Here is a 22802-nt window from a genome sequence, read left to right as displayed (position 1 = left end):
TGTCCTTTAGAAGCACCAGCAGCTGGTTTTGTAACATGGCGTTGTTGCTGGTGGCAGAGCTCTGAGCGAAGGCAGCACCCGGCCTCTATGGTGGCAATGCTGGAGCTCTGATAGCTGGCAGAGAGCTTTGCAATGCTTGTAGTTCCCCTCAGACGAGCATTCTTTTGCTCTTCCTGTGATTAACACGTGGACACGAGCTGTGTACCTTGTACGTACGTTTTAATGTGGAAATATTATTGCAGAGCCTGAGCTAATTACCCAGTTGTTCCTTTTACTGCGTGTAATTACAACAAAATACTACAGGGATAGTTTGCGGCAACTCACTGTAAAATAAGGTGCATGAAAGCAGTGGTTAAAACGAGTGGTTTACGTTACTTCTGTTCTGGAAAGACTTTTGCAAAGAAACATACCATATCTACCATATGAATTATTAAGGCTGCAAAGACTTCAAAGATCACCTAGTCCAACCTCAACCCATCACCACCGTGCCCATTAAACCAGGTCACTCAGTGCCACAGACATGCTCATTAACTTCTCCCAAAGAACTTCCCTGGTTAGTACCCAGGACTGGGTCCCCTGCTGCTGGTAGCCAGCTCTGCTCTAATGACATCTAGCACAAGCCTGATGTGAGCCCTCCAGAAACCAGGCAGCCTTCCCTGCTCCCCACAGGGCCCTGCATCCCACGCCATTGCACTGTGTGTGTTTGGGCTGCTATGTGCAGGAGGACAGTTACCCAAAGAAGCCACGTATGCAGAGCACTTGGAGCAGGAAGAGCATCACATCGTCTGTTGCAAGTACTCAATATGTGATAATGTTATTTCAATATGTGTTAATGTTAAAATCAGGCAGTGTTTTCCAGTGTGCGTGTCTTTCATGGGTGGAGCTGTACTGCTTAGTTAGGTTTGTGCTGCTTAGTTATACTTCAAGGACTCAGCTACCTTCCCTGTCTGCATTTTTGTCTGAACCCCTGTTCTAAGGGGGGAAAATAAGTATTTTCCCCTCTGCTGAAGTAGCACCCGTACAGTTTGTTTGCACCTAGATGCATTCTGTCTGCATTCATATGTGTACATTTACAGTGAATTCACCTGATGCCTGGCTGCCATTTGGATCGCTGGGCGTCCTTGCTTCTCATCTGCTTGCTGTCTCTACTCAGCCAAACACAAAGGGTTTAATGTGATTGTTAGCAGAGGTAATTGAGAGAGTCCCATTGATTAGAGCAGAACTTGAATCAGACTCTTCATTTTTCCCAGCAGTCACGTGGAACACGTTTGTTATTCTGGTCTGTATGTCTCTTTTTTCTCATTAGAATTCACTGCGGACTATTCTTCCTTATTATCTAAGAGTTTTTGGAAGGAAAAGTTGCATGTTAAAGGCATGGATGCCTTGCTGAGATTTGTTCGCTTCCCTCTTTTCCCCCCCTTCCTGCTGTGCCCTCTTGCACTTAATAGGGTTAAGGAGGTCAAGTTCCCCCAAAGCTAAGCATAGAAATAGTTTTAAGGTATCTGGAAGTTTGCGCGTCACATGCGTAATTGTTCTGTGCATCAAAATGCATTTCATGCATTTCTGCCTGAGAATCGCCCATTCAGCTTTACCAGCTAATTACTGGAGTGAGCAGGCATTCACATAGCGCACACGTGCTTATTGGATGTGACAGATGGCTGTGTCTGGCCTTCTGATTCATCATTTTACATCTCCTTTCTGAAGGGCCGTGCTATCACCGTGCAAATAAACCATAACTCTGCCCTGGGCCTGACAAAGGAGGAAGGAGAGGAGAAACCAAGTGTGATAAGGCTGGAAACGCATTGCCAACCGCTCTGGGAATTGCACTGCGTTTACCTGTATTGCTCTGTTAGCCCAGGTTTTGCAACCCATTTAACCATTAAAAAATAATAATAATAATAATAATAAATGTTTTTGAAATAGGACCAAAAAAAAAGTTTGGACAAGATTGAATCATGCAGTACAGAGCCCAGCCATTGCCTAACCTGCAGAAAATGGATCGTAGAGCTGTGGATATGTAGTTATATAGGTAGATAGTTCTGGAAGTGGCGTCAGCTGATAATCCAGTCCATCTTCAGGTCTGCTGGGCTCAGCTGCAGTGAGACTGTGCCTTGCTTTGTTGCAGACCCACCTCAGAAGCACAGCATCCACCTGCTTCATTGCTGCGCATCCCTGCCCAATAAGTCATTGTTCTTAGAAGTTGGAAAGACTTTCTCCCTAATATCTGCCTCAAATCTCCTTTGCCATAAATTAAGTCAATTATTTCTTGTCTCCGAAATAGTGGATGTGAAGAACAATTGATTACCCTTCTTTTTATAGCAGCCTTTTTAACACTTCTTTTTATGTCTGACGACTAGTCTCTTTGCAGTCTTCTTTTTCCCAAAGTAAAGCTTTCCATTTCCCTGAGCTCACTGCGTGTTCTGTGGGTCGTGGCACCCTTGTGGCTCTGCCTTGGGATCTGCTAATCTGGCTGCCCCTTCCTCAGTGCTTTGCTTGGGCATTTCCCTGCATGCAGCCACGCCAGCATCCAGCAGAGCAGGATGAGAACAGGCTATAAACATGCCAAAGTGTGAAGGAGTCGATAGTTATCAAGAGTAGCCAAAACGCTGATTTGGTTTTGAGAGCCCAGAATAAAACAAGGAGGAGAGTTCCTTCTGCATGGCACATATGTTTCCAGCAGTCATCCTGTCCTGACCTCTCCTATCCCCATGGTGTTGACAGCTTCCACGGCGTGGAACCAGCTGGGTCCCAGTTCATCAGGGAGCAGGGCTCGGCTTCTGCCTGGCTGAATTCCCTCCCGTGAGCATCCTCTGTGTTTTCTGCTGCGATGTCCAGCCACTCCATTAAGAAAATGGCTGAGATAATTGTTTACCCTCTCTGTCAAAGGGTAGCATCTCACACGTCCCAATGTCTTGTAGGTCTGAGTTTCCACTAAATAATTGTTCTCGCTCTGCCTTGTATTTCAATTTAAGAAAGCATTAACCTGATACTCACTCAGCACTGATGGCAATACACCGTTCGTGGGATCTTAAGTCCTCCGGGAGAATACCTTTTTCCTTCACTGCTCATTAAAGCAAATACAGCTTGCACCCTTTGTCTCTTCGCTCTTAGAAAAACCCACACTCTATTGCCCGCTAGTGAGGATTCCATTATTTATTAATTGCATAAAAGATGTAAAATTGGCTGTGAATACCAGGGGGCTGAGTATTAGTGGCAAGCAGTAGAAGCCCCAAGCCAACACCTGCGGGGATGCTTCTCCCCATGCAGCGAGGAACCAGTGTTGCCCCCAGCGAGGGCTTGTGTTGGGAAAATAGAGACAGCATATTCTAATGACTGTTTTGCTTCTGATTGGTTTGCTTTGGCTTTTCTGTTGGTGTTTATCTGCGTTTCCGAAGTTCAGAGAAACCCCTCGGTAATTGGCTCTCCTGTAAGATCTTCTCACTGGAGAGGCTGTCACACACGCTTGAGACTTTTCCATTTTAATATTCTGGTCTATTAGCTGCTAAGAGCACAGATAAGATAACGAGAAACCCAAGTCCCCCTTTCAAGCAGGTTTTTTTGTTGTTGTTGTTTTAGAATGACGACTTTAAATGTATTACTCTATTTAGAGGGAGAAATCCGAGTGGAAGGCATTATGGGTAATGATATGTAAATGACCATTCATGCATGAAAATCAGGGCCACAGTTGAATGTATTAAGCAATGACTGATATAATCATTATTTTGGATTTTGCATCTGAAGAGGGGGGATTGCAGATATCAAGTCAATTGCATATTTAAAGAAAACATCCGCGTGTGTGTGGAATAAAGAGTGCTCCCGACATTTTTGTGCTAAATATCCTAGTGTTAAACTGTTTGGGCTTAAATAAGGTCAATGTGTTGGGTTTATGCTTTTTGGCATTATCTCTGGCTTTTACTGTGGCAGATCCTCCCTCTCGCTGTTTGTGCGGCGTGACATCGGAGTGCCAGGTTTGTAATGTCAACTCTTTGCAGCTCCCTTTAATGCTGTTATCTACAGAGAGCTGCCTACTGCTTACATGTGCAAGGGAAGCTCAGGAAAGCCAGCTGCTGGAATGGTAAAGCAATGGAAGAATTCATCAGCACTGCCTTTGTTGATCCCGTGCTTACACGAGCTTGCTGTGCTAGCGGAGCGAGAGAAACAGAGTGGTTTGGGTTGGAAGGGACCAAACCTCTGCTGTACAATACCTACATTAATGGGTTCCTTCTATTAAAGGTGGGAAATAGCTGTGTTGCTAAACGTTATGAATGCATCTGGAGTTCGGAGAACATTATGCTAAATGTCCACTATACATTCTCTGTCCCCTTCGGCAGCAGCAGGTGATCAATTTTGCTACTCTGGCCTTACCTAATTATTGCTGTCGCTAATGAAGGGAAGTAGAGAAAAACATGTCTGAGTAGGTTAATAAGCCATCCAGAAAATTATATTAGCATGATCAATCCTTAATGATTATGGTTTCTCATAATATTAGATCACCTGAAAGATATTTTTTGGAGGAGATGGGAGGGAAGGGAGTTATCATTTTGTGGCCATTCTTCCATAATGTGCTCTGTTGGCTTTCGGAGAGAAAAGCAGTCCGGCTGCTGCTCGGAAGCTTTGACAACTTGCTGATTTATTTTATCATGCAAGCATCTAGAATGGCAGCGAGTGCAGAGGCTCTTCCCTTCCCTCCCCCACAGATACCTGTGCAATTTGCTTGCTCCGGGATCGATTGTGCACAGTCTGTGTCACTTTCTAAGTGCTGGCCAACAGGCTGGTGCTCTCCAAGCAGTCCAAATGGCGTCCAACTGGTGCTTCCCCGTTCCCCTCGCAGTGGTGATGTGCATCCATTTGCGATCTAGCATTTGGTGTTGCATGGAGGACTTCTTTTATTAGTTTAGTTTTTGCCTGGATGCTTCTTTAAGTACCTGTGTATGGCATTACTGCATTATATCAGGATGCTTCTTTCTCATGAGAGCATTGCTCTTAACGCACGTCCAAGGCATTAAAATTAGTAGCAAAGGGGAATGATCCTCAAACATCAGACTCTTTTTTTTTTTTAAGTAAAAATTTTCCCCAAATTAAACTGAATCACAGTCCTCCCTTTTAATTTGTTAATTGCACTTCTGCAATGGTAATGCAATCAGCGAATATAGCTAAAGTGTTTGTGTGGGTGAATCAATATTAATGAGAAGGAGCATGTTTGCAAAGCGCGCTACCACCAGCCTCTTGCTTGGAGTCTGAGGGAGGAGATGGGGATGGGAAGCATCCCCATGCCGTGGTCCCCTCTGTGCCGGCCGTGCCTGGGGTAAGGTGGGGAGAGAGGGTGTGTTTATGGGGTCGGTTTGGGGTTAACACTGCCCCACAGCCATTGGAGAGCTCAAGCTCAGCCTGTCAGGGCATCCTTCCCAACCTGTAAGACTTTCCAGGTGACAAAGATCTGTGCAAGCTCATAAAGGTTAATCATGACTAAGTGACAATGAAATCGTGTGTTCTCCTGCTGGGCTTCTGATTTTCTGTATATGAATTGTATTGAAATCAAGTGAGACTAAGTGTTTAAACCTTTCGTACCATATGGCTCTCCTTCCATCATAAACACAGCTGTAAAATTGTACTCGGGGGGCACCATCACTCTGGTGTAAATGGATCTGCACTCTCTGCTTGTGTGAAGGCAGAGATTGGCGTGCTGCGCTCATCCTGTGTGCCATGTTCGTTGGGTCTGGGTTGTTTTCCTGTACATGGTCATGCAGAGCAAGGAATGCAATGGCCAAGTAACGGTGCTGTTCACACAGTGCCTCAGCTTGCCCACTGATAACAGTTAGAAAGAGGAAAAACTGACTTATACTGATTTTTTCCATCTTACTACCGGACATTTTCACATAGTTAAATGCTGCAATGTACGTATGTATGTGTTATATAAAAGACTGGAGCTATGTTGCATGAATCTTGTATCCTCTGCAGGACTTGGAGCTTTGCAAGCTTTTACTTGCTTCACCTGCAGAGAAACAGGCAAACGCAGGGCTGAGCCCTGGCTGTGCCAGCTTAGGGGTTCAGCTCTGAGATAAAAGCCAAGGCCTAGGGATACTGCAAAAACAAGAAGTTATTCCTGGGCAGGAACTGCCAGGATGTGCCCAGGAGCACACTGGGGATTACTCTCTGCACGCAGGCTGCTGACAGAGCTGGTGGGGGAAGGAGCCAACTAAAGTCCACCTGTGGTTCCCGTTTGGAAGGGCATTGCCTTGCTGTAGGCACCTCCCTCTGAGACCTCATCCCAGGGTATGAGGTTGTCACAGGTATGAGTATCTCTACCACTCGGAGCCCCAGACGGCTCAGTTCTGTGCGTGTATACCTTGCATTAGCGCCACAGAGATAAACAGAAATTAATGTAAAATGAAAGAAGAGTGGAGTGGGAGAAGAACGCTGCGCTGCCCTCACGGAGTTCAGCGAAAGGTAGACTCGACTCATTTTTACCGTGAGCCACTTCACACCGCCCTGATTATGTAAATGGGACATAAAGTAAATTGGACTTCCCTCGCTGTGACACCGCCTTCCATTGCCAGAGTGATTTACGGAAGCCTCAGAGTAAATTAGAGCTGGGCCCGGCTCCTGTGCCCATGTGTTCGGATTTAAAGCCAGTCATTTCCCAAGGTAATTGTGGTGCAGTCAAGACTAGGAGCAGCTTCCTAAAATTGGTTAATACCCAGATTTGAGTTTCTTCAGTGGCTTAAATGGAGTGGCATATTATCTCCTCTATAGTCTGCCTAAAAGATAGATTTGATGTCTGCTAGCAAAGACATGAAATTGCTATAGGCTTCCGCTCTTATAGCCTGCCACCTATGTGATTTATGTGATAAGTGATCTCAGATGACCCTCCAAGGCACTGAACCATTAGAGAGTTATGTTGCACAGTGATAAGAAATCTTCAGAGATACCTAAATCTTCTTTTACCACTGGGAGTTTCATCTGCTCTAGAATAAAGAACGTTTTTATGTATGATGTTGCTATCTTGCTAGCCATACTAATATTCAAAAGGGTACACAGACTTAAATCAATAGCAAAATGACAAAGACCTTAAAACTGAAGTAGTCACCGAGTGGATGCCGTGCAGCTCTTGGAGGTTTTATCTTTGTTCCTTTCGTTTTGTCTTTTGAAAGATGAGAAGCTGTATGGGTTCAAATTCAAGCCTTCTGTTAATCTTTCCACCACGCAGGAGGCTGATAATGTACCCTTTCAGTGCACTGGAAAGTCCCGTCACCCATTTTGAGCTTCCTTTCTGTAGGCTTTGTAAAATCGTGGATGGAATCTTTCCTTATTGGATCCATACCTGGACAGCAGCTTCCCATCTCCCTTGGTGCAATTGTTTAATGATCTGTGTAGCCAGGCTAGCCTACCTGGATGAGGAATCAGATGTTATCTTCTTCTGTTTCTCGTCAATCCCAGTGGGTCATCCAGCACTTGCAGTTAGGACTGCGGTAATCTCCTCCCACACCCTTTACTAGCAGTTCTGTGTGTTGACCCGTCGTATTCCACCCATGCAGCTGTGTGCATGGCCACTTGGTTGCTTTGTTTGTGCCGTCAGGCATGTTGAAATACATGAGAGCAGGGCCGGGTGCCACCAAAGCTTTGGCAGCGTTGCAGGCGTGTTTACAACAAGCTGTATCTGTTCCTTGAAAATTCTCCTGCAAGGAAGTGATTTTGATTTCCCTTTAAATTAAGGCAAGGCAAAGATGAATAGTCCCCACGTGCTGCTTGGCTTTTCGCTCAAAGCTGTTTATGAGAAGAAGCTCTTGGCAAAATTAAATGAACCTCCTCTTCCTCAAGCTGGCAAACAGCGTCGGTGCCGGTCATCTCACACCTTCATAAATCTGAGATGCTGGCATCCCACATGCACCAGGCAAACATTGAGTTTTGTAGGGGAAACGCACAAGGGTGCAGTAATCACAGCTGTTTCATGTCAGCATTCAGCAAGCCTACAATAGGGTTTTATTCAGCGAGCCGTTCCTTTTGAAACGCCATTAGAGGTATTTGCTAGGAGAAACTGGCCTCAACTCATCATATTTAATTTTTTATCAAACACACCATGGGAGCAGTGGGGACACGCACGAGATGGAAACAAGCAAACGCTGTTGATTTAGAATAAATAAACTTAGAGTAAGAGCTGAATGCGTTCCCTCTTGGCTATATCTGTACAAATACAGGCAAGTCCCTGTGCAGGTCCATAGAGAGAGGGTCACATCCTGACTTCAGAGCCAGGTGCTCTTGGAAACCTCCAGTTGCACCTGCCGAAAGGAGCAAATTGCCATCAGATAGATGCAGAGGAACAGCCCTGCTCCTCTGAAACCATGTGTGTGTGTTGTTAAGCCAATGTCTCGTTACTCGCTAAAGAGGAGGTGAAGTGGAATTTATAAATCATAACTCTCACGTTATTTAACCAGTCTCCTCTCCCATCGCTAGGCACAGACGTGCACATGTAAATGAAAGAAAAAGACAAGAATGAGTTCAATCAGGGGCTTTTGGTCAGCACTGATCTCCCAGGTGGGTGCAACAAGGCTGATAATAAACACAAGTCATCCTGCAGGAGATGGGAGCCAGCCAAAGGCTGCCAAAGGCTCTTCTTATGCAAGCTAGCTGAAAGGTGGTTCGTCTCGAGCTCAGAGGAGGTGGTTGGTGCTGAGGGGCTTTTTGCTCTCTCTGAATGCTTTTTGTAAGCATTTATTGAAAATCTACCACATCACATCTTAGTTTCCTTGTCGAAAATGAATAAGTGAGGCTGCGGGGGAACAGGAGGAAGCTGAAAGATTGTTGGAAGGAAGGCTTGAGAGAAAGCAAGACGGGAGGTAAAAAGAAAGATGGAACTAGAAAGAGCAGCAGTGCTCAGTGATCACGTGAAGCATTTCTGGTAGTAGTTACTGTCTGAACTCAGGGTGCAGCTCAGGCTCTGTTTTCTGGTCCTAATAGCACCGCAGCCATGGCAGAAGGGGAGCTTTTAGCGCGAGGTGCAGGTGAGCTCAGCACGGCATGAGCTCTGTTTGAGAAGTGCTTTTCTGCTGTTGGACATAAACACAGCAGTACGCGTGACTGAAGAACCGTGAATTGGCCCTATATAAATAATGAGTTTTTAAAATGATAAACTTGATTGTTCCTGGTATTTATTACACTCACACATTTTTTCTCCACAGCCCTAAAACTTAGTCCTATCTTTCAAAAGAAATACAAACAGAAACTGAGGTCTTCATCAAGATAATCCACAGGCTGTGAGGTTAAGAAAGTTATAATCCGAGAGTCCCAGGAGATGTATGAGATCTGGAAAACACTGCAAATAGAATCTGATTGGCATCAAAGTGGTGCCTGGCTGTATCTGCATGCTCTTTAGAAAGGAGATAAGAGTGTGGTTTATCAGTGATCTGAGCTGGCTGGATCCCTTTAGTTCCACCCTGAAAACCTTGCATGGGTATGTGTGTGAGCTGAGCTCAGCCCAGCCCTTCCCAGCACTTGGCTGAGAAAGGCAATATGTAGGCACCCGAGATAAGCCCCAGAGTGCTAAAACCTTGTGAAACATCATCTGCTGTCCTGGGCAGCCTGCTCAGTCTTGAGCCTTGCCGTGATTTAAGGAGTTTGCTCATCCCTAATGGAAAGGTGATTTCCAGGGCTGAACCTTGGTGGCTTGAAGAACCCAACCAGGTGCCCGCTGATGCGAAGGCAAACATGGCAGCTCTCCTTGTGAAGTTCTGTGTCAGGGCTTCTGCTGGTTGGAGGCACGGCTTCATCGTGCTACATGTAATTGCCCCAGCGTGTTTGTATGTGCAAGGGAGAGTAAGTGTGTATTTATTGTGGTGGAGCCAGGCAGCGGGAGGAAAGCAGAACGCGACGTGTCAGAGTTGGGATTTATTACCGACACAGTAGAGCATTTACTTTTCATTTTGACCATAATGTTGTTCTGAGCCTCTGCCAGGCTTTGAGAGCAGAGTCCACCCCCTGCTTCGCACCCTTCATTTTTCTCACTTTGCAGGTTTTGACTGAGCTAATGCTTTCAGGAAAAAGGGCTTATTGATTAGAAGGAAGTCACTCGCAGCATCTGGGCTTTTATTGGTCTCATTTGTGAGGTGGTTTAGCTGTTTGGAAGAGATGCAGGTAGTGTTTGTTCTGACACATTTAGTAAATTCTGCTGGTTCCCTGCCCTCGTTTCTCAGAGCCTTCTCACTTTGCCTGCTCTCCTTGTCACTCGTCCAGAGCAATCCTGTTAATACTGAAGCGTGTGACAGGATCACCTCAGCTGCTCTGGAGATTATTGTTCTTCTCCTCCTCCGCGGTTTAATTTGCACGTTATCTTTCATCCCAAAATGGCCATCGACCCTAATCTTCATGTGATTTTTGTTATTGCCTAGATTTTATAGCTGAGAATCAAGTGGATTTCCTCTTAGAATGATCTAGAGCCATTTTGTTTGATGCTCTTCTTTTAGCGACTGCAAAGACATCCCACTGCGACAAGTCAAGTATACAAGTATTAATTATGTCGTATTTTCTGCACGTGACCAGAATGCTGACATTTGTCACTTAAAATTGCCATAGTTAAGAGTTAGCTGGGTCATCTGTAAAAACCAGCCCCAGTACGAGACATGTTTACTATCAGGTAAAGAAGACTGGGTTGTCCCTGCAGCGGCATGCTGGTTGGGCTATGTAAGGAAATGTGCAGAGCATCTGGGACCACAGGGGGTGTAAGAACCAGACTCTGGGCCTCTTTATGCAGTGAGTTCCCCCGGATGCCATGTTGTGCAGTCATGCAGGCGAAGAGGCCCAAGGTATCAGCTTGGGCTCTGCACTCTGCCACCTAAGTGCCTCCCTTCCTCATGGCTCTCTGCAGCTCCCCTTTGCACATCCCTTGGCTCCTCAGAGTACGATCCATCAGCAAAGTGCTTCACATCCCTTGTTGCTAATTTGAGAACTTTATAACTTGCATTCAAACAAACAAACAGAAAAGAATCGCACTCCTTACATTTTTAGCAAGAGGAATTCACAAGCTGCATTATTCCCACCAACATTCCTTGTCGGTTGGGTTATGAAAGCGAGCACAGATCAGCAATGCAGCAAGGAATGGAAAGGAGAAGAGTCACCTTAGAAAAAACGCATCTGCTAGTCCTCAGGCTGAAAAGCAGCAGGAAAATAACTCTAAGATGTCCGCATTTATCGAGGCGCTTACCTGCGCAGCATGCAGAAAGCAAAGCTCTGTGTCTGGCAGACTCTGGGTGCGGGCGCTCGTGCGGATGTGCGTGTTTGTGTAGGAAGAGAAAACACACCTTGAGGAAAGGTAAATAATAATGTTATCCGTAGGTGCTGGGGAGAGGAGAGAGAGAGAGAAGCAGCTGTCTTCAGTAATCAAGACTGCAGCATGCTTGGGCATTTAATGACACTGTGTACGCTGGAATGCTGCACGCAGAGCTTCTTCAAAGAACATGGAGGAGTTACCTTTTACTTTTCAGCAGAAATTCAGTACTGCGCTGCATCCGAGTACACGTTCTCCTCCTTACTTACTAAATCTTTCCCATTACTTACTTGAATGACTTCAGTAGGTGTTTCGCTTAGTTTGTGATGTGGGCCTACGTGAAATCCCCCGTCAGCTCACACCTGCTGGATTCCTATTAGTAGAAACGTTAGAGAGTGGCAAGAATAGGTTGCGTGTTTTTAACTCAAAGGAAATATAGGCGAAGTGGTTTGCAGAACAGCAAACTAAGGAAACGATAGCTCTTTGCCTTAAAGAATTTGTTCACGCTCCTTGGCTGGAGCAGCTCTCGTATTCCTGGTGGTGGCTGTCACAAGAAGTCCTGTGACCGTAGGTCTCTGTGTGCTTTGCATTCGTTACTGATCCCAGCGTGTCTGCCAAAGATTCCATTCTGCTTGTACAGAAGGAGGAACTGTGGCACAGTGCAGCAGCAGGACTTGATCAATCCAGATCATGTATCCATGCTGAATACCTTAACCACTGCAAATCCTTGGCCAAGAGTGGCTGTCAAAGTTGTCTCTTCAGAAAAAGAGATTTCTATATATAGAAAAAGAAAAGAGAAGAATAAAAAGTCAATGAAAAACCCAGGCCTGGGAGTGGCTGCAGAGAAATGGGGAGAGTTGTACAGCAGCATGAGCTCCTGGTGCCGTAGGTTCAGGATGACACACGTGGCCATGGAGATGCTAATGGTGGGAGGCACTTGGACACCCTGTCCGCTCTTGTACATTAGCTCGTATGAGATGGGAACATAATGAGTTCCTGAGTCATTTAAGGAAGCAGAAATAACGTATCCCAGACTCTTGCAGTGCAGAAAAAGAAAGCCAGAGTATGACTTCTGAGGTTCCTCTTTTTTTTTCCAGTGCTTGAGCGTTACAGGTATAAAGATGAGAGATGAATAGGGCAAAACGTTTTTTTCCCCTCTTATTATCATCAGAAAGCGTCGTTTTCCCCATTTTACAAATAGGGATTGGAGCAGAGGTTAAATAACTTGTCCAGCGTGTGCAGTAACCCTGCACCAAATGGAAGAAAGGCATGAGCGCACAGGGCGTTTCTGCACGTAGCATTGTCCATTGGGGCTGACTGCTATCTGCCCTCCAGGCTGGTGTAATCATACTGCAGCCGTCTGATGGGTATCACTGGGTGCTGAGGCTTGCTAGAAAACACCGGTCTTTGAAAGACAGCAAAAGGTGTTTGCATGCTTGTGTATGAACACAGGTATGTTTTAGTTGGATCTTCTGCCCTTAGTTGCAGAACTAAGGGAACTAATGGGGGCTTATGGGATGCTCCAGATTTATTCTAGGGAAAAGTGCTTTGCTGCACTTTGCCTTTACTAATGTATGTTCTTTTGCTTTCCATCCAACAGTCAATGAAGGCTCAGGTGAAACCAATCAAAAAGAGACATCGACCTGTGACATTTGCCAGTTTGGGGCAGAGTGTGACGAAGATGCAGAGGACGTTTGGTACAGTAATTTGGTCTACTCTTATTTTAATCCATGTTGTATTATTTAAAGGTGCCGTGGTTTAGAAAGCATTACAAATATTAGACGTTTCATTTTTTGTACCTAGAAATTCATTAGATAGTGACCAAAGTGGCTATTAGGCTGAGAAAGTGTTTGTCATTTTGGAACACGCGCAATTTAGAACAAGTCCGGTTGTCCATTTTGTTGCTATTCTAACTTACTTTACTCCATCTTGGATTTTATGGCTTTGTTCTCCATTAAAAACAGAACTGGGAAAACTAATTGACCTACAGCTTTTCCAGTTAAAAAGTATCATTAATCTTATCATTGTGTTGTGTGTGGCATTAGCAATGTTGAGAAACCTGTCTCTCTTTTTCCTGGTTGCCGGAGTCTAACACCTAACCCTCAAATGTTAGAGACTGCAAATAGGGTTTGCATTCAGACATCTTCTCAGTAGAAATCTATATCTTATTTTTGGAAAGAGGTTGTAAAACTAGTCTTTTTCTGATTGTTGTTTTAAACCTCAGTCACGTAAAGCTGAAGGAAAATGATTCTGTCTGCTTAGAATATGTTGTTGGATTTGTCAGTTTGCCTAGGTACAATGCAAACAGCTCGTAGTATGTCAACCTTCAGCTAATCATTGTATTGTAATTTTGGAGCAGCCAGCTGATGAAAAAAGCAGCTATCCATACAGTTGTATTTTTAACACCACCTTAGTGTCAAGCCTCATATTTTCATATTTCCGTCTAAGTAATTGATACAAACTTTGAAAGGCATCAGAATAATCTTGCTAACGTTAGTCGTTGATCTAAGTGACGCTCCTGTAGCTGAAGGCAGCTGCTGCTGTATAAAGGATGGATACAGAGATACTAATAAAGTGGTATTGCCTGAACTCTGACACATACGGTAGGAGCAGAGCAAAGGAGAATGGAGGAACAAAGGGATGAATGGGGAACGTGCAGCAGGCCCCTCCAGGCAGGGCATCTGACCACGGTGAAGACACTTAGTGGTATGGTGATCGACTCGTGCTCATTTTGCTTTGGTCTTGCCAGGCCTCTTGAGACTTCTGAGCCCAATCTTTATAAAGTACCAAGCAAACGAGCCACAGAAGTCTAGCTCTGGCTCCAGGCATCAAGGGAAATCCAGGTGTTCAAAAACCAAAGCAAGATGCATCTTGGTTTGCAGTTGAAATCTGCAGTTTGCGATGCAGTGCAGTTTGCATTGAAATTTGTGTGGAGGATAATGCTTTATGTTGACTTGGTTTAAGGAAGTGACTTCTGCTGTTGGAATTTCAGTGTCTCCTTGACCAGTTATCCTTGAGAGATTTGGTGGTGCAGTGCTGAAAAAAAAAGCCGTGGTAGAATTAATACATCAAAATCTACAGTCTAGTGCTCATGTTTTCATAATTAAGTGCACTTGCAAGTTGGAAGGCGGCAGAAGAGAGGGGTAAGGAATAAAATTAGCTACCAGATAACATTATTAATCACGAGCACTGAGGAGCGGTGTTTATTTTTTTTCCGGAAATAGCTTGATAAAGGAGCCAGCTCCAACTTAGCCCAGCAACATTCTCACTGCAGCTTCTGCAACTAATTCCTCCCTTTCCAAACAGCCCGGCTTATGCAGTAACTGCGGGAGCTGCAAGTTCTCAATCTTTATTGACAGGCGATCATTCTGTAGGGGAAGGTGCAGCTCAGGGCGGGGAGCAGGGAAGGGCATTTGCTGGGAGGATGCTAAAAGGCAGCAAAGCAGATTTCTATCCAGAAGTAAAAAAGACCGTGCAAAGCCTGTTAAAGGGCTGCTTTGAAGTAAACAACTTCATGTGCCTACCGTAACGGAGCCCTGCTTCCCTGTCTCTGCCCCATGATTAGTCGTGGATAAGCGTCTCTCTAAAAAATGAGCCTTCTGGGCGTTAGTTCTTTGTTATTCTCATTTCTGGAATAAAAGCAGGCCGTGTGTGGGGAACCCAGATCCCTCTTTCAAAACGTACATTAATTGAATTTCCGTGTTCGACACCAGATAGTCTCATCGTGATGCACTTCCCCCTGTCTCTGCAAAGATTCAGCACGTGGAAAAATTCCATTGGATTAAGTGGGAAGTGGAATTGCAGTTTCTTATTCCATCTGTGCTTGTTCTGCTTGTCTAATTTCAGAAGTAAGCGGCGTTCCCATCCACTGGGGTTACCTGAAAGTCCAAATGAGGACAGGAGCTCCCTGGGAGCTGCTGTTAGGTGGTGATGAGCAGTGTCCCCATCCCTCAGGGCTCACAGGATCCGTGCCAGGTCTGCTGTAGGTGAGGGGGATGCGAGCTGGCAGCAGAGCCAAAGCTCAGAGCTGGAGATGCAAGGCTGGCTGCCTGCCTGCTGTAGCTGGGTGTCAGGGTAGATCAGAAGGGAGAGCACAGGTGTGATAGCAGATGTGGTTGGGCTGCTGATGATTTAAAGCGACAATTAACATTATTCTGCATTGCTACAGTCTGTTATTTCGCAGTCCCTTGTCTCTGGCTTAACTCTTTCCTCTTTTCTTTCCCCCCCCCCCGTGTTATTCATTGCCAATTGTCACTCGGCTGAATTGTGCTATTGTAGCGTGTCACCATCATTTTTAAATCGTTTCATTTCCTTAAAACCAATCTGTTAATGGTTAGACTCCTGGGATTTCGATAGGGTTTTTGCCACATAAAAGACAACTCGAAGGGGTAAGATATGCGCGTGAACATTTTCTGGAAGGCACAAAGAAAAGGCAGAAAAGAACCAACTGTAATAACAGGTTTTCTGAGGCATGTTAAAGCACACATATATTATTATCCCATTCCGCAGCCTAATATCACAAGAGTGAATGCAATTTGGCATTCCATTAGTGAATCTCTTTCTCTGGGTTAAAAACAAAGACTGTTCAGTTGAAAGTCTTTAACATCTTGCTACTTTAATATGTGAAAGCTTCTTGTCACTAAGAGGATCGTGCATTACTGGCATTATTCCCACCTTTAATGCATTTTGCACCAGTAAGCTTCATGAATATTTAAAGCAGGGCCAGGGCTGTGCTCTTTAGCGCTGGATTGCAATCTATTGGTAAATCAGACATTTGGTGTTGCTTACTTTGGGTTTTTATTTCTGAGCTGCCTAAGGAATAATTGATTTTGTAAGACAGGGCTCCTCAACATAACACCCCGGGAGATGGACTTAAAAGGAAAGGAAGAATGAAGCGTAATGTGCTGAGCACTGGTGTGTTTCTGAGATCCTCCAAAAAGCATCCATGAAATAGTCACTGTATATAAATAGTAGGCACCAAATGGAGTGCCTGCTCATCTGCTGGAGTGGCTTAGTGTCAGTACAGAATCACATCAAGAATCCAGCTCCCAGTACCAGTTTTCTCATTATGGGTGTATGGGATCTCTGGAGTCACGGCCTGAACCTCTGATTGAACACCTGAGGTGAGCACAGGTGAAGGCAGTTCAGCTGTGAGATCAGAAGGGGTGAAGCCTGGCTGCATCTCTCCCAGACCCCATTTAAGGGCTGACTGCAAGTGGGGAAGGGTCTCTGAAGATCGTTTTTCTTGGGGTTTTTTCTGACAGCCTAAGATATGGGTGAGCTTTTTGTTTGTTTCCAATTATGCTATTATTATGTGATAGTCTTTTTTTAGCTGTACGATCTATAGTTACTGGTTTAATCACACCACTCTGTGTAAGAGCACTGTGTACATTGGGCAGGCTGTGCTTGGGATGGATGTTGGGCAGCTATTTCAGAGTTCCGTGAAATAACCAAGCAAATGGGAGGGGAGAGATAATGCAGAACCTCTTCTGTTGGCTTTCCTATTGGAAGATAAGAGAGTAGAGAGGACAGGAGTGTTTTCTTAAAGCAACGTTAAAGCCTTCAGGTGTCTCACTTGTAGAGTTAATCAAAATGATGAATGGGGGTTAAATATGCGTGCTTTTTCTTTGGATTTCAATATGGGCAGGTCAGCAAGTAGCAGGCACTCAAAGGACTGCCCACGGTGAGCTGCAGTTTGCTAGCTGTAGGAATAATGTGAAGTTGTCTGATGTTAGAATGCTGTTTCTTTCTCTGTGGCTTAGCAGAAAGGAGGCCATCTTCAGCTTGCTGCAAGTCTTTCCTGGAGGCTGCAGGTGATGGGGATGCTGCAGTGTCCCTGGCAGGAGCAGCCTGGTCTCCAGCAGGCCTCTTAGAGCTTTGCACCGCAGTGTGTTCAGTGCCCAGGTCAGCAGGACAGGGTCATAGAATCACAGAATGCCTTGGCTTGGATGGGACTTTAAGGATCATCTAGTTCCAGCCCCCTGCTATGGGTGGAGTTTGCAGTCACCAGATGAGGCTGCTCCCAGCCCTGTGCAGCCTGGCCCTGAATGCCTTCAGGGATGGGACATTAACGAGTAATCTGGGCAGGATATGAGGAAGGGATATGGATCTCATGCTTGACTTAAAGCTGGGTGGTGCTCCCAGAGGGGGTGGGGAAGTAGCAGTGAGCCCCTTGCATCTTGCACTTCTTTTTGCATGTTTGAAACAACCAACTCCACTTAGCCTGAGCAAACAGACACCCAAGATGGATTAAGAATATGAACTGTTCCAAGCTTTCGTTTCATATTTTACCACTAATCCCTGATAGATATGTATTTGTATATTGAGTGAATGCTCCTATACAGCAAGCAAGCAATCCACAACGCATGAGGATTCTGAAATTGCGTTCTCATGCAAATAAACTGCACTGTACATTGGAAGATATCTGTGCAAATCATCCAGCTGCCATCAGCCACTACCCCTGCAATCAATATTGCTCCAGCAATCAATATCTATCTTTATTATAGGATAGAAGGGAAACATATAAAAGAAATGAACGATTTTGCCAGCTTTTCAATCCACCCAGCAATTAGGTCAGTCAGCTTCAGGTCCCTTCCCCCCTTCTGTCAGTTGCTCTCAACGAAGGCATCCGCAAACAAGATGCTGTACTACTCTGAAGTACTAAAAGGTAGTTTGAAAGCTCACATACATTACACGGGTATTGGCTGCTTCGTGTTCAGCAGTGTGTATAATAACTGTGTGTGACCTACTTGTTCCAGATGCAGAAACAACAAGCTACTTTAAGATCTGCATCGTCCCGTGCATTATACAGTAGCTGTATGGCAGTTTCTTGCTGCTTACCTTTCTCTTCTAGAGGAAGAGTAGATCTTGAGACTTACTTGCTGGTCTCATGGTAATAAGCACTGAAATGGAATTAAATAATTAAAATCTGCAGTCCTGCGAAGGCTAACGTTTCTGCTTCACTACAGATCATACCTAGGGCACAAAATGCGGCTGCTGCTGTGTAGATCTTCATGGGGAGCACGGTGCTCATATCTAATCACAGAGGGAAGCTAAGGGCCTGCAGCGTGCAGCCTCTGCATTGCACAGCAGGAGATGACCGAGCAGCATGCATGCTCCCCTGATCTTAGCCGTGGCCTAATAGAGCCACCTCTACTGCCGGCTGCAGTTCCTATCGTGTTCTTCACTGGCAGGATGCTGAGGTGTCAGAGCTATATTTGAGCAGGTAGTTTAAACTTAAAACCAATCCCAAATAGCTTCCAATCATATCTTAAGTAAGATCCCCACAGGCTTTGAAAGGGCCTTAAATCAAGACTTGGTTTCTCCTTTCTCAGTGATGAGGCCACAGAAGGAGCAGGGCAAGATATGGGTACAAGGAGTTATATTTATCTGCAGAGAGCATCTCTGAGAACAATATGGTCCATTTAATTCTGAGGAGCAGGAGGAAGAATGGAGCACATTCTATTTCTAATTCAAATATAATACTGGCTTTGTCAGAAGGAGGTCTTGTTTGGGAAATGATGGTTTGTTTGGTCACCTGCTGAAATTGTTTTGCTCCATGTGCATTTTATTTGGTTCTAGCCAAAAACTATTTTTCATCTTCCAGTCTAAAAGCTGTTTTTCCTTGTCTGTTAAGTTTCATAACATCAGCTTAATGTTCTTTCATCCCGTGCCAAAGTATCCTATTTAATTTGGGAGTGAGACTATGGAGTTGTTAACTTAGGATGGACCTTTCCATCCACTGAGCAGCCACAGTCTTTCTGTATCTCACGCTCATTTGGCAAACTCCTGCCTTTCCAGAGTCTCAGGATTTATCTTCTTAATAACCTTCTTAGAGGGGAAAAAAAAACAACAGAAAAGAACCCGCGTTTTAACATAAGCCAAGATTGTCTAGAGTTACTTATACTTCATAGTGTTTTATTACCAATACGCTTTGGAACACTCTGGTAAATAATTCAACCTACCCGAAGAAATTGACTGTATTTTCTCTGTGCATCAAGGAAGTATGTCATATAGGCTATATATCATGGCTCTAAATGTTCACAGATAAATGCAGAACCACGTTGTGTTCCATCTGTACTGTTCACCCAACCAGGTCTTTCAGGGACCCCATATGATACATATATATATATCTTTTATCCTTTGCAATTACAGCAAAACTCACCATGTGCCTAAGGGAGAATACCCTTCACTCCAAGTCATAGCTCTTCTTTTCAGAGGCTGGGCCAGACTTGGTTTTCAGCTTCAGAGGTAGAAATTCTGGCTTACGAAAGCAATAAATGTTAGTCCATGAGCTCAATGAGGAAAACACTCGGCCTACTGGTATCATAAGCATGCAGCTACTGCTCAGTAGCCAGTGGGGCCTTTTGTAGGCAAGAGGGAGGACAGACTCCATCAGGGTATTAGTGCGCAGTTGCTCGCGGAGTGCAGACTTGGACATTGTGGTGATAAAAGCAGGATCTGGCTTCCTGACTGGTGTTTCAAAGGAAATATTGATTTGTGAAAAGCTAAAAATAGCTTCTGAGGTGGTTTTTTGTTTGTTTTTCTATAGTTTTGTTTCTTTGTCTTACCATCTTGCCGTGTTCCTGTAGTAGCAAGATAAATTCTCTTGAAATTTAAAGGGGGGAATGGCTTATCAGCCATGTAAAGCTGTTGCTTGTCTTTACGATGATTAGTCTTTCAAGTGAAAAAACAGAGCTGTGATAATGTGAAGAGTCTTGCTCCAATTAGCCAAGTTTTCCTGTCAGGGTCGCGTGGCTATGGACAGGAGGTATGGAGGCAGCTAAGATTCAGATGGTCCTGGCAAGGAGGGATGAGGAGGGGCTGGGATGGGGCTGAAAATCTAAGGCTGGTTTCCAGTTGGTTTGATTTGCCGTTTGCTGGAGAGCACAGAGGTGTCACTCATGCTTGGGAGGCAGATTGGATGTCCTTCTTGCCTGGTGTGGAGACCAGATGTCCACTGAGCCCAACGTGGAGCAAGCGCATGGAATGTTTGTATGGCAGGGCAACTGGAGAGCTTGGGAATGGCAGCTCTGCTGTGGTTTGCGTGTCTTACAGGAGCGTGTGAGAAAGCAGCAGCACCCCTTTGCATTTTCAGTTTGTGCAGATGACTGGGGAGCCCATGTAACAACATGCAGAGAGCAGCCATGTATGTGTCTCATTTAACAGGGGTACTAATGAACCTGGGGGGTTTTCTTCGCTTTTCTCCCACAAGCCATGACTGCGTCTTTCAGTGACAAGGTCCTTCAGTCTTTGCTAGGAGAATGTAACAGACATCTGGGCGCACACCTTTATTTGCATTAGAAGGAAGGGTTTTGGCAGCCAGTTTTGTGCTCTCAGAGTAGCATAGGGTGTTGTGCAAACATGAGGTGCACCAAAGGGTCCACTTACAGCTTTGAAGAGCTGTGCTTGGCTGCTGCCAGCTGAAACCACCGCCCTGTTGTATAACCCCATGTCCTGGAGACCCTCAGCTCACCAGATTGCGAGAGTGCTCGTGGGGGATAGCATGATAATGCACATCAAATATTAATGTGCTTTGACACATAATCGCCTGTGTATGTCAGAGCATTACCGCATGAAAGAACAAGCGCAGAGGCCTGGGACAGCCATGTGTTTTTGCACCTTTCTTTTCTGTCCTGCTTGCTTATAATTTAAAAGCAAGAGTTCTTTACTCCCAAGCCCCACATTTTGCTAGAGCCATAGCCCGGTAGTAAGCTGCGTGATGCCTTCGTGACAGCCTATTTAGTCGCAATAAAAGGCCGATTGGCCTAATGTGCAATCAAGAAAGGAATGACATTTATTGCTTCAGTTTTATGACGCTGTGCACTGAGTGAGATTTGGAGCCCTACAGTGCCTTCAGGGGGCAGGAGATCACCAGCAATGAATCGTATTTATACCTTTTCCAATTTCCTACTAGCGTTTTAGCAATAAATAGGCCGCGTTGTTATTGGGTTTTATGTAAGTATGTGTATGGAAACAAGGATACGGCTTTGCTGTTGAGAATTACACGTGTCGCCTAAATAGATCAGCAGAGAGAATAACTATGTAAAGCACTAGGAGGGCACTTTGCAATTTGTTATCAAATGTCTTAATAGGATGCTTCATCTGCTCCGTCCCACTTCATGTTAACTATCACATTAAAGCTACATCCATTGCAGAAGGTCAGCGGCTCCTTCACACACCCATGTTGGAACATCAAGGCCACGATGTGTTCACACATCCGAGCCACTAAAAATACATCCCATGCATTAAATATGAGCCTGACGAAAGCTCAATCTGAGCTAAAGTGCAGGGCTGACCCAGGGGCAGGTGTCCCTGTCCCAAGGCAGCCGTCCTCGGGGGTGCCTGTCTTTTCCTGCATGTGCTCACCAGATGCAGATGATTCTCTAGAAAGCAAATCGCTGCTAAAAGCTTGTGTGGGCTGTGCCCAGATATAAAGACTTAATTGCTGTCTGTCGGCCTGCCTGTTGTGTAACAAAGCCTGCCCACACCGAGGTGCTCCTGGGACGAGCATCCCTTGGGGAGCTTCAGGCGGGTGTCACTGCTCTGTGTTTCACACCTGATGAGGGATCCTCTGCAGCAGCTTTCAGCTACAGAAACAAGAGGTGTCTTAGGAAATGGAGGGTTGATGCTGTGCTTTGTTTGTGCACGTGAAGTGATTTGCTTGGGGTTGCACAGGTCCCGGTCTCACACCTGTGGGGCTGCGCCATGATCTCAATTCAGCGCTGTACAGGATGACAGGAGAGGATCTTGTCTTATTTCCATCTGCACAGGCAGTGGATGGAAAAGCCTGGAGGAAAAGCCTGGAGTAACCTCCTGAAATTTCATTAGGTAGCTAGGCTGATTTTGTTTTGTCGTTTGAGTCAGCCCCTGGAGCAGAGCAGCCTGGAGAAGGCAGCTGGCTCGGATGGCTCTGCCTCAGGCAGGCACGTGTCTTTGAGGCCATGGAGCAGTGTGTGGTGAGTGTTAGGCTGATTCTGCACATTTGAAGCAAGTATTTACATGCGAGGACTGTTTTACCACAGTTGGTATTACACTGGTGCCACTAAGATCACCCCTGGCAGTGAATGTCTCATGTGCTGTATGGCTTAGAGCACGCAAGCCTCCATCCATCCTTGTAGTCTCTTTGGTAATCAAGGTCCACTTGCAGTAGTAACTGGTTAACTAAGCTGTCACGTGGCGGTGGGGATCTGAAATCTGCCATGGGTTACCTTCCAGGTGGTACCACGCTTTGGTGAGCAGAGCTTCCCATGGCAGACCTCACAACCACCCTGCCTTACAGCCCAGGCTGAAGCACGGGGATGCTTTTGCAACAACTCTTGTTTCTCTGTGGGCTGCAAGGCTGAAGCAAACAAACAGTATCAGCAGTTGGAACACACGGCGATAAAACGCTGGTGAAGGACAGCCTCAGATGTTTACAGAGGGGGAGAAACGCTCAGCAAAGCTTTGTTTTAACATGGGCTGCAGGGACGTGAAGGACACCGAGTGCTGGCAAACTGTAGGAATGCATTTAATTTATTCTTTGTGCTTTAAATAAACTCAACGT

The 22802-nt window shown here is 45.3% G+C and overlaps 1 protein-coding gene across 1 annotated transcript in view; it reads left to right on the top strand.

The window, feature by feature from the left end:
* Positions 1 to 22802, top strand: part of TMEFF2 (transmembrane protein with EGF like and two follistatin like domains 2) — a 102758-nt gene that overhangs the window by 47026 nt on the left and 32930 nt on the right. Inside the window, exon 5 of the mRNA XM_072341583.1 lies at positions 12858 to 12954. Within this exon, the coding sequence (XP_072197684.1) occupies positions 12858 to 12954 (97 nt within the window). The remainder of the gene's footprint in view (positions 1 to 12857; positions 12955 to 22802) is intronic.

Source organism: Excalfactoria chinensis, chromosome 7 (assembly GCF_039878825.1).
Source record: "Excalfactoria chinensis isolate bCotChi1 chromosome 7, bCotChi1.hap2, whole genome shotgun sequence".
NCBI lineage: Eukaryota > Metazoa > Chordata > Aves > Galliformes > Phasianidae > Excalfactoria > Excalfactoria chinensis.
Note: the sequence above shows the minus strand (reverse complement) of the source record. Positions and strands in the feature narration are given on the sequence as shown.